Source organism: Parus major, chromosome 28 (assembly GCF_001522545.3).
Source record: "Parus major isolate Abel chromosome 28, Parus_major1.1, whole genome shotgun sequence".
Classification (NCBI taxonomy): Eukaryota; Metazoa; Chordata; class Aves; order Passeriformes; family Paridae; genus Parus; species Parus major.
In genome coordinates, this window is record NC_031797.1 from 1,866,102 (window position 1) to 1,878,414 (window position 12,313).

General features: G+C 44.5%; 1 protein-coding gene across 1 annotated transcript; it reads left to right on the forward strand.

Moving 5' to 3' along the window:
• The first annotated feature begins 6 nt into the window (after nucleotides 1–6).
• On the forward strand, nucleotides 7–11,432 carry MUC16 (mucin 16, cell surface associated). The gene is made up of 22 exons (XM_015651562.1): nucleotides 7–103; nucleotides 786–812; nucleotides 1,075–1,220; nucleotides 1,326–1,393; nucleotides 1,585–1,757; nucleotides 2,215–2,241; nucleotides 2,452–2,597; nucleotides 2,680–2,747; nucleotides 3,074–3,246; nucleotides 3,748–3,774; nucleotides 3,983–4,125; nucleotides 4,237–4,304; nucleotides 4,987–5,159; nucleotides 5,449–5,606; nucleotides 6,387–6,454; nucleotides 7,097–7,251; nucleotides 7,763–7,926; nucleotides 8,018–8,082; nucleotides 8,786–8,961; nucleotides 9,061–9,105; nucleotides 9,805–9,884; nucleotides 10,767–11,432. Exons 3-22 carry the CDS (start codon nucleotides 1,209–1,211, stop codon nucleotides 10,863–10,865), a joined length of 2,088 nt encoding a protein of 695 aa, XP_015507048.1. The 5' UTR covers nucleotides 7–103; nucleotides 786–812; nucleotides 1,075–1,208; the 3' UTR covers nucleotides 10,866–11,432.
• The last annotated feature ends 881 nt before the right edge of the window (nucleotides 11,433–12,313 follow it).

The following is a 12,313-nucleotide window of genomic DNA, read 5'->3' on the forward strand; positions in this document are numbered from 1 at the left end:
CCTTTGGACAGGGTGGGGCTGTACCACCAAGTGAGCAACAAGACCAGAGGCATCACCCAGCTGGGCCCCTACAGCCTGGACAAGGACAGCCTCTACGTCAATGGTGATTTTTTTTTTTCATTTGTTTAATTTTCATATATTTCATTTTCTATGCTTTTGTGATTTCCTATCTCGTCCATTTCTTTCGTGAAATCATTCCTCTTTTTGTAGTATTTTTTCTTCTTTCACTCATTTATATCTCTCATACCTTTTACTGTGGACTTCTCTAACACTCTACATTTAATATGTTAAAATTAATCTTTTTCATGTGTATTTTCTCATTTACACTATGTTAAAGTATTCTATTTAGGAATATCTCAGAAAATATAGGGACTGACCTCTCAACGTCATTCCAGCACTAGCACTTATCACTGCTTTACATAATCATGCATAAATTTTCCATGTAGAAATTAAATGATTTTTTGGCCATGGCAGCGTTTTTGGAACTTGATGATCTTTAACTTCCTTTCCACCCCAAGCCAGTCTGTGATTCTAAACTGGATTTCGGGAATTGGTAAATTTCCTCTAAATATCCCTAAGAAATGGAGAATTCTGTGCACTGCTAAGAAACGCAGCACCTTGCCAACACAGTAATATGCATTTATGCCTGGACAGTCACCAAATCAATCTTTCCTAGGAAATGTTTACTCAGGAGCTCTCAGACATGTTCTGTATTCTAGTGTGTGCCAAACCTTTCCAACTCCAAGGCACTTCCTCAAGTCCTGTTCCTTTTCTTCCCCCCACAGGTCATCATGAAGTGCAGCCTGAACTATGTAAGTACCACTAAAGAGAAATTGAGGGGCAGGAAGATTTTGCTAATTAGCAACAGCCAAAACAGGAAGTTGGATTAATCAAGCAAGAGCAGTACTGGTTTATGAAGCAGTGTTAAGAGAATTTGTGAGCCTGTTTGGGAACCATAGCTTATATAGCCTTGAAGCCTCCTAGAATATCTGGGAATTTTACCTAGAGTGCTTCCTCTTGGGATGTTGAACATTAATGGTACTTTCAAGCAATAATTTTCCTTTTTCATTACAGCTGCTGATCAAACTGTCCAACCTCTAGCACCAGCAGTGAAGAACTTCACCCTGAACTTCACAATAACCAACCTCCAGTTCACAGCAGATCTGCAGAAACCCAATTCCAGGAGATTCAAGTCAACAGAAAGAGTCATGTACCACTATGTAAGTCTCACAAACAATGCTCTGCTGGGGCAGAGTTCTCTCAGTATCTCTCATCTCTTACCTTCACTGGGACAACTTACTTCCATGTTGTTATTCCATTTCCAGCTTGATCTTTTACTCCAAAGGAGCAGCATTGGCCCAGCTTACATCGCCTGCAAAGTAATGGCATTCAGGTGAGAGCCATGTCTGGGAAAAGTCCCCATTCCCTGCTTCTTAAAATTCCCATTTCTCATCATTTAACTCATCTTTGGGTATTTTATTATGTGGTAGCCATGTCTGAGGGGTTTTTCTGTTCTCTCTCTTTGTATGCTAGAAGTTAAGATGGATTTCTCATTAATGACTAAACCAATGTCTTGTTTCCTAGGTCCACGGAGAACAGGGATGACACAGTAGTGGATGCCATGTGCAGCTGTAGGGATGAGCCTTCAGATCCCAAATTCAACAGAACAACCATTTACCATGAGCTGAGCAAAATGACCAATGGCATCACCAAGCTGGGACACTACAGCCTCAACAGCCAGAGCCTCTATGTCAATGGTAATGAAACCTTCTCAAGGCATTTTTCCAAATGAAATTTTGGATTCCCTGTCTCTGAAGCTGTTGAAGGCCATGTGGGATGGAGCTCTGAGCATCCTGGTCTAGTTAAAGCTGTCCCTGTCCAGGGCAGAGAGGTGCACCTGGATGGTCTTGAAGGTCCTTTCTATCTCAAACCATTCTGGGATTCTATGTTGGAATCATGGAACCATTATGGTTGGAGAAGACCTCTGATCAAATACAGCCTTCAGTGTTGACACAGACTAATTTGAAATTAGAATGAAGAAGGTTTAATTCACCTCTTAAAACAGAGAACAAAAATTAGAGGGCAAAACCCGTCAGTCACCAAGTTAAAAGTCTTGAATTCAGCAACCACAATCTTGTAATAAAATCCCCTGTCTTTAGTCCTGCTGAGTCTTTCTTAGAATATTTTCCTAATAATTTTCCATTTGTCTTTCAGGTTACAATGAACCTCACAGTCTATCCTGTAAGTATATTTAAAACCAAATACAGGTTAAGACTACTTAAAGGCATAGATTGGTTTTCTCTTCTGCTGATTTGGCAGTGCTCTTAACACTGCAAAAGGTCTGAAGGGTGGGATCATGTTCACATGGGCTTTTTTCCCTAAGAAACCCAATAGCAGCAATGTCTTATGGAGATCCTATTTACTCATTGTCATTTTTGTTCTCTCTTGCAGCAGTAAAATCAACCACACAAAGCCCAGGAGCAATCATGGAGAACTTCACCCTGAACTTCACCATAACCAACCTCATGTTCACCACAGACCTGGAGACACCGAACTCCCGTAAATTCCAGTCCGCTGAGAAAATAATGAAACACTATGTAAGCCCAAATGCTGTTGTTTTTCACTGAAATCACCCAAGATTTTGGGCTTCCCGTATTCACAAAGACTTTTCCTTGCTAGATTGACTCCCTGCTTCAGAAGAGCAGCATTGGCCCCCATTTCACTGGCTGCAAAGTGACGGGATTCAGGTGAGCAATAACCACAGAGATTCACTTGGAACTGCAGCAAATGGATTTCCTTACATTTGTCTGACACTTTAATAATTGTCCTCCTTTCTCAAGTAGTTGCTTTCATTATAATAAAGCTTCTACACCATTTTGTGTGGTCTTTACCTTACAAAGCCCCTTTCTTTGTAAGGCCATATCTTGGTGGTTTCTGCAGCTCATCTGTGAATTTTGGGCAGATTTATTTGAAGGGTTTTTTTAATCACATCAAAACAAAAAAACCAAACAAACCCTCCCCTCCAAAATATTTTTAATAACTAACAGAAGCCCCATGATATCAAATTCCTCAGGCCTGGGAAGAACAGGGATAGCACAGGAGTGGACACCATCTGTGGCTACAGAAATGGCTCCCAGGTGCCCAAATTTCACCCAGCTGAGGTTTACCAAGAGCTGAGGAGAATGACAAATGGCATCACCAGGCTGGGAATCTACGACCTGGACAACAAGAGCCTCTATGTCAATGGTGAGTGTTTGATTTTCCCACTCCTCCAGGCACTGGAGCATTTTGGGACCACCTCAGCTTTCAGGGATCACCTCAATATTAAAAAAGTCACCTTAAGGAGAAGGTCTAGGGTTTTCTACCTAATTTATCTGTGTAAGATGAAGTATAAAATTTAAAATCTTTCCATGTTGACATTTTTCAAGCTTTTAATTTCTGTATTTCATTGAAAAGTGAACTTAATTTTAGTCTTGACCTCAATCATTCACCTGCCTGTGAACATTTCACCTGATTTCAGTCCCACAGTGTATAATTAAACATTGGCCCACACATTTTCTCATTGTAGCCCTGCTCTTCCAAAGCACCTTGTTCTGCCTAAGTTTGCTTTGTTTAATACATTCACACCCTTGGGGCCAGGTTCTGATGATTCATTCTCAAGTCATCCTTTTATCACCCCCTCTACACTTCCATTCTCCAAAGTGGATGCTGTCTTACATAATTCTTTCTCTTGCATTTCCTTTCCAGGTTACAACGAGCCCCTTGAGAGATCCCGTAAGTATTTTGCCAAATTCATTTTGCCACGCACCTTTTGCCAAATTCATTTCAGGGGAAGCTCTCAAAGGAGCAATGCCCTGAGAAAATCAGAGGGGGAGAGATTATTCAGAGTAGCTTTGAGGTGGGCTGGGATTAGGAATGTTTTGAAAGTGAAAACAGATTTTTCTGTAGGAAATTCCTAATCCTTCTCCCCTTTTGATTACAGCCAGGAGCACCACAGCTGCACCAAAACCAATATCCAGGAATTTCACACTTAACTTCACCTTGACCAACCTGCGCTACACTGCAGATCTGGATGACCCAAATTCCCGCAGATTCCTTTCCACAGTGAAAGTTATGAACCACTATGTGAGTCTGGCTCTGCTTGTGCCCCTTTTGGGTCTTGGTGGTGACCTAAATCCACCTGCTTTAAACTCAGGATATGATTCCCAATTCTCAATTGTCCTTTTTTTTTCACAGCTTGACCCTCTTTTCAAGAGGAGCAGCATAAACTCTGCCTATACAGGATGTAAAGCCGTGAGATTTAGGTAAGATTTGGAATTCCAGAATCACAGGATGGGTCAGGTTTGAAGGCACCTCCGTGGGTCACCTGGTCCCACCTCCCTCTCCAGCAGGGTCATCCCAGAGAGCACATGGATTGTGTCCAGATGGCTCTGGAATATCTCCAGTGAGGAGATTCCACAACTTTCCTGGACAATCTGTTCCAGTGCCTGGTCACTGCACAAGGAAGTTGTTCTTCTTCATGAATTTCCTGGGCATCAGTTCCTGCCTTGTTCCTCTTGTCCTATTCCTCAGCCCCAAAGAGCAGAGCCTGGTCCCTGCTCTGAGCCCTCCCTGCAGACACTAAAAATATCTGAAAGAATGCTAAAAGTGTCTGAAATACTAAAATACCTAAATATAAAACACCTAAAATACTCCTGAAATTGCAATGAACCATTTCTTTCCCCACTCTCACACACCTTCAATTCATGGCTGTGCTGAGGCCAGAAAAGCACAGCTTTCTGTGACACTTCCCTGTCCAGCCAGGATTTTTTTTTAGCTGATAAAATAATTTTGGTATCTAAATGTCATCACCCCAATTCTGGAAAGCCTGGTGAAGGATGCAGGAGCCCGTTGGCACTGAGGGTTTGGTGTCTGTCCTAAAAACCCCACAGGAAGTTCTGCCAGCAGAGCAGTGTCCCAAAGAACGTGTCTGACGTTTTTCCCCAGGTCTGGAAGGAGCAGGGATGACACAAAAGTGGATGCTGTGTGCAGCTACAGGGACAATGCCAGCCTGGCCAGGTTTGACAGAGAAAAGCTTTACCAGGAGCTGAGCACCATGACAAACAACGTCACCAATCTGGGCCACTACAGCCTGGACAGGAGCAGCCTGTACATTGATGGTAAGCATCCATGGGGAAAACAGGATTTTGGGATCTCCTGGAGATCATTCCTCATCCCTGGGGCCTGAGCAATGATGAACCCTTTGGTCTGTTGGTTTTTTTTGTTTGACACAATGATAAAACCAATCCTATAGGATATTGCCATGCTGGCAGCATTTCCATTCCTAAATCAGACAAGTTCCTGGTGAATTTCACTGGAACAGTGTATGACCTAAGCAGGGATGAATCTACATTGCTTTTATGATATGAACAGATGTAAAAATAAATTCACTTTACCCTTTTTATTTAGGTTTCACCCTCACAGACACAGCTGCAACCAAAAAGCCTCTCTTGACTGCAGTCAAACAGGGCTACAGACTGAGCTTCAGAATAATCAATGAAAACCTCACCAACCCTGATTCCCAGTCTCCAGAATACAGAGCAGCAGTAGAAAGCATCACCAACAAGGTAAGGAGGTGTTTGAGAATATGTCTGACTGGTCAGTGCTTGAAGCAACTACCAAAGATTAATGTCTGAATTAAAAAAAAAATAATTCAAAAAATCAACATTTGGAAACAAAAATTTCTACAATCTGAAAGATAAGATTGGCCTCTGATTCAGTTTTGGTTTTAAGTTGTACCTGGTGGGTGTCATCCCTGCCCATGGCAGGGGACTGGGGCTGGAGGATCTTTAAGGTCTTTTCCAACCCAAACCATTTGATGATTCCATGTGGTCTTATGAAATTCTCTCCAGCCAAAGACATGGACTGCAAAATGCCAGAGCTGATCTGTTAAATGAACATTAACAGATGTTCATTCAGCATTTCACTCCCACCTCCAGAACTGCATCCAAGGCCAATCCCTGCTGGCAAATCCCTGCTCTGCACATTCATGATTCATTCCTAGAATCAACGTTTTCTCTTCAGCACCAATCCAATTTATCAAACTGATGAGGCTGTGGTTGGGTGGGTTTTGCTCTCTTTGGGGTCTGTGAGGTTGGGGTGTGACTCAGGACACTGCTCCCCCACACTGCCATCCTGCTCAGATAAGGCAGGAATTCTTGCCAGGCTGGAAGTCAGACCCCATCCCCAAAAAATGCCTATTCCAAAGTAAAACCCAACCCCCATGAAATCCAACCAGCAAAAAATAACCCTGGCATTTCTCCAGAGCTCAAGTCCCTCCTGCTGGCCTAAAGCCTCCAGCACAGTGTCCAAACTCATTAATATTTAATGAGACATTTTAATTTCAGATGAATCACCTGTACCGTCAGAGCGACCTGCGGGACCAGTTCCTGACCTGCAGGATCACCGGGCTGAGGTCTGGGATAAAATCTGATTTTGTTTAAAGGTTGCTACACCCTGGCAATGCTCCCCCATGGCCAAGAGCCACTGGCCCCTATGGATTTCCTCCCTTCCATTCTCCTGTGGGAAACTGATGCCCTAAGGAGGCATTTCCAGGCTTCACAGAGGTTGTCAGATTGAATTTATTTTGGGGTTTCTCAGTCAGGGTTTCTGTAAGGCACTCTCAGGTCTCTGAGTATCCCAGGAATTACAGATTCCATCCTTTAGCTGGGAACTGGTGATCCTGTGGCCTCTGCACTCCTCTCAACCTGAGCTCCACTAGATTTTAAAAGTGAGCTGTGATGTCCTGCTCAGGACTGAGTGAGGCTTGGACAAAGGACCCTCCCACAGCACCAAAGACTTAAAAAACCTAAAAGTGCTGCTTTTTCCTTGCATTCATGCAATACAACCTAAATCTGTCCAGAGAAGAGGTAAAATTTTAACTCCTGTCCCTGTCCAGAGGAAAAGCCCCAAGCAGCCCATTCCACACCATTATTCCACCACATCACTTTAAACCACTCAACCTTCAGGACAACAGGAACCCTTCAGGAAACTCCTTCCCACACAGAGCTCCCTCCCCATCCTACTTATCCCCAAACCTCTGTCCCTCTGCCCACAGGCCTGGATCCATAGTGGTTGACTGCCAGTGCTTCTTCCAGCCCGACCCCAACATCAGCAGGGCTGTGGTTGAAAGGACTTTCCAGGACAGGACCTCCAACACCACTGGGCTGTGGCTGGGGAGCAGCTACCGACTGCAGGAATTCTCAGTGGACAGTATGTGGATCAAATCCCTTCCCAGTGCCCACATGGATAACTCACTTGGCCATGGCACACTCAGAATCTCCCAAATTTGCTCTGGCAGAGCACAAAGAAATCTATTATTAAGTTGAATCACTGGACTCTGAGTTAGGCCATTCAGACATTCAGTCCTCTAGTCACTGATGGCTTAAGGGGTTGTTCAATATTAAGATGTTCTCCAGTATTAAATTTAATAAAAAAAAATTAAATTTAATTTTAAAATGAAATTGTTATTCAAAATAAGGTGTTTTCAGGATTAAAAAAAATCAGAAATTGCAGTGTGAACTGCTTACCACAGCTAGAGATAAACAGACTTTCAGCTTTTTATCCCAATGTGCAGCATCCCAAAGAAATAAATGCCCTGGTATATTTGGAGTTTCCTGTCAGGCCTCAGTGCAACTCAAGTTCTGCCAATCTAATACTTCCAGCTAAAAGACTGCTGCTCAGTTTCTCTCTGCTAGAATTTAATTTCCCTCTCCATTTCCAGCCTTGGAACTCTCAGTGGAGGCAGCAACCCACAAGACACCCCTGGAGTCTCGCAAAGAAAACTTTGGATTAAATTTCCAAATCTCCAACCTTCCCTACTCGCCAGAACTGCAGGACTCCAGCTCCCAGATGTACCAAGAGAACAAAGAGAAGATTGAGAAAGAGGTGAAATGAACAGCAAAAGCTTGAGCTCCCTGTCCAAAGGATGTGTTAAATTAACTCTGCTTTCCTCAACTCTTTTGTTTCTCCCCATCAGCTCGAGGTATTCAGGAGCAGCCACCTGAAGGAACAATTTGTTGGCTGCACTGTGGAGAGCTTTGGGTATGTGCAGTGCTGTTTTCAAGTCCCAAAGGAGCAGTTCAGGAGGTCATTTAGGGTGTCCACCCCTCCCTGCCAACCTCTGTGCCCCCAGTGACACACGGGAGTCACCTCACTGTCCCTCAGTCACTTTTGCCTTTACCACAAAAGGTTTCTGTCCAAACAGAGCTGGTTTTGTTTCGGTGCTTGCAGAGCTGTTTTCATGCATGAACAATCCCAGGGTAAAGCAAACATGTTCATTCTCTCATTTAACGTGCTCAAATAGGCTCAAATTCCACTGGCACACTGAAGGAAACCCAACTGACCAGCCTGAGGACAAAATCTGCCTTTGGAGGATCCTCCAACTACTCTTGGGAGGAACAAAGTGGCAGAGTAGATTTAACTTTTAGAAATAAAGCTGATTTAACTCATAGAGCTGATTTTCCTTGTAGAAATAGAGAGGATTTACCTCTTAGAGCTGATTTACCTCTTAGAAAGAGCTGATTTACCTCTTAGAGCTGATTTACCTCTTAGAAATGCCTTGCTGGGGATTAAATCAGAGGATGGAATTCACAAGGTGCCAGCAGTTCCTGTCTCACCCAGAACAAGCCACTAAAAGTGATCCCATCCCAATGAAACATCACTGGGACATCTGCAAACCTCAGACCCCAAATCCCTCTCCCTGCTCTGCTCAGCTTCATTTTCTCTCCTCTCTGCCACCCTCCAGGCCTGTCCATGGCAAAGGACACACAGAGGTTTCCTCCATCTGCAAGTTCACCCTGGATCCCCTCTCGGGGGCTTTGCCAGAGCAGGAGGTGTTTGAGGAGCTGAAAATCCTGACCCAGGGCTTCACCAGGCTGGGCCCCAGCTATGAGCTGGAGGACCAGAGTCTGATGGTGGAAGGTGAGAGCTCCTGGAGGGACATTTTGGGGAATTCCTCCTGTTTTTGCCTAAATCAGCTCCAGAGTTCCATTCCTCATCTGTCCCACTCCTCATTTCCAGGTTATTCGCCACTCAAAACAGATGAGCCAGAGTCCAAAAGATCAGGTGGGTGCTTTTTTGGCAAGGATTGACCCAACAGCTCAAATGCTTGAGCTCTAATAAATAATTGAACCCTGATAAATACTTGAGCTGCAATAAATTAGCATCAGATCTCTTGGAATGGGACTAAACCCATGGAAAAGACAAAAAATCCAGGGCTCTTGGTAACAAACAGCAGGTGCCACCAGCCTGAGGGGAATGGAATTGAAGGACAGGCAAAAGCAGTTTGGGAACTGTTTGAAAACTCTGGCACCAATAAATTTTGATAACTGCAGTATTTCTAAAAAACCCAAAAAACTGACCAGATATGGTTTCATTTATCTAGAACCCCAGAAATAACAGCAAACACAGAGAGAGAAAAAAATACCCTGAGCTGTCACTTTTCTAAACACTCTGGTAAAATAACCACAGCCTTTGCTGACACCCTGAGCCCTGTCCCTGTCCCCAGAAGTGTCCAGGAGCTGTTAGGACAGAACTTTGTCACCCTGAACACCCCTGGAACCAGCTGGGGGCTCTGCTGCTCCCTGCAGTGGCATTTAAGGTTGTGGATCCCTGAACCCTCACTCCATTTTCCCAAATTTTTGTAATTTTCCCTGACCTGCCGAGCATTCAGCACTTCTGAACTTTGCCAGGGTGAGATCTCCCTCTCAGACCCCACAAGGAGGAGTCTCTAAACCTGATGTTCCCTTTTTTTTTCCTTTTTAGAGCTTCAGTTCTGGGCCATCATCCTCATCTGCCTTTTCACCCTGCTGGGTTTCATCCTCCTCCTCTTGTTGTGCTTCCTGGTGAGTGTCCCCTTTGCTGTCCCACTGTCCCTTGGCTCTGCAGAGCCACAGGAGGGACATTCAGACCCATTCCCAAGGATCCAAACAGCCAAAACCACCCCAAATCCCTCAGTCCCTGCCAGCTCTTCCAAGCACTGGGGATGGGGAAGGGAATTTAGAGTCAGCTGAGCAGATTTTTAGGAAAGGAAGCAGAATTTTCCCTCTGGAAAAGCAGCAGGATCGTGGCTGGCACTGGGTTTTTGCAGAGGGAAAAACACAAACCCAAAGGTGAGGCCAGCACCAAGATGAGGAGCAGGAATTGGGGAATCCACAGGTGGAAACAGGGAATCCTCTGCAGCATTTCCTAAACCTCTTCCCTGTCCAAATACCTGCAGGATGAGCAGCTTTGGGATGATGAATGCCCAAAAGGAACATTTTTAACAGCCTGTGGGAAGCACACTGAGAGTTTTGTATCCAGTGCTCTGTAACCTGGCAGGGCCAGGCTTCAGCTGCAAATCCTTGGAAAAGGCAGAGGAGATCAGATCCTCTTCCCATCTCTGCTCTGATGGGGAAAAGCACTGCTTGAAACATTGCTTTGCACCAGCTGAGGAGAAGAGATGAGATACAGAGAGCAGAGAGGTTCAGGAGACAAAATTACAGCCAGCAGGATTTGGGAGAGGAAACCCCTCTGCTGCAGAGCTGCCTCACAGCTTTGGGCATTTGGGGATTTTTATTCCCAAAATCCCTCCCTTCCCACCTGGCAACGTGATTTGGGGACACCTAATGGTGGGCAGAGCATGGATTCAATATTTTTTACCCTTAATTTTGGTCATTTTGCCATTAATTTCATTCTTTTCCCATTAACTTTGTTCTTTTTCCCATTAATTTTTTGTTCTTTTCCAGGTCCTCTCCTGCCTGAGGAGAAAGTCCCACCTGTACCAGGTGCAGCAGGGCCTGTATGGGTTGTACTTCCCCCACCTGAGCACTGGGAAGGTTCACTGACACCTCAGCTTGGTCTTCCCAGACCTGTTCGTCCACAGATGAAGGAAAAATAGCTATAAAAAAACCTAGAAAATATTTCTGTTATAAATTATTTCAGCGTTTTTTCTCTCCTTGAGACAAACCTTTGCACTATTGCCATGATTCTTTTCATACTCCAGGAAACTGCCAACAGTGCAGGTGCTGAGGAAAATATTATTTATTTTTTTTTAAGCACTGCAGTGTTTTATATAAATAAACATTTTATATAAATATTACACAACCAAAGGAAAATAAAAACTACCAGGAGCTGCAGTTTGCAAAGCCCTTCAGTGTTAACGTCAGTTTTCTGAAAAAGGCTTAAAATTATACTAATTTAGAGATTTTTGGGGACTGACTGTTGTAGATTTAGAAATCCCACCTAGATTTTAGCTTTTTCACCACTGAGCTTTAAAAATGTAAATATCTTAAATTAATTCAAATATTTCCTCTATTTATAATTATGACATTATGATGTAAAGAGACCTTGTTAAATCTGAGTGTGACACAGCCAGGCTGTGTATTTTGAGATTGCTGCTGATTTCAGTTCAATAAATGCCACCTTTTACTGCCATGGAGTTGTGTCTCCTCTTTATCAGCATTTTTATCATCCCAAATCAGAAACTCTGCAGAAATCCTGGAGGTTTTGCTCCTCAGCTGCCATCCCACAGCCCAGGATCTGTTTTTAGAGTTCAGCACCTTTTCCTGCCCCTCTCACCTGGCCAGAATTGCCCCAAAACTCCCATTTCATGCCCCAAATTCCTGCCCAGCCCAAGACTCAGGGCTGTTTCTCTGCAATTATTCGATCCTATTGTTAAATGAATTCTCTGAAAGTGAAAACATTCAATTAGAATTAAGGAACATAATTAGAATTAATGATTAGTCATTAATCCTTCCACTGCAGGCAATGTTTCCACGCAACCAAAGCTCCTCCAGGGCAGGTCCAACCAGTTCCCCCCAGCTCAGAGTTTCCTGCAGAGGATTAGGATCAGTTTGCTCGCTCAAACAAAGGGCTTGAAGCACCAATTATGTCAGCAAACATCGATTAAAAGCTCTGGGAGCTCTTGCAAAACTCCTCTGCAGAGTCCTGAGCTGCCACCCTGCGCCAGGGTCGGTCGGGGTGGGGAGGAATTCCCAGCTCTAATTCCCAGCTCTAATTCCCAGTCTGGCCAAGGAAAGCTGAGTCCAGCCATGAGAATTGTAAACTCCTGAGCTGGATCCCCCAGGGATGATCAGTGCAGCCCCTGGCCCTGCCCAGACCCCCCAACAAGCCCACCCTGAGCATCCCTGAGAGCGCTGTCCAAACGCTCCTGGAGCTCTGGCAGCCTTGGGGCCGGGCCCATTCCCTGGGGAGCCTGGGCAGTGCCAGCAGCCTCGGGGGGAAGAACCTTGCCCTGAGATCCATCCCAAGCCCTGGCACAGCTTTGTGCCAT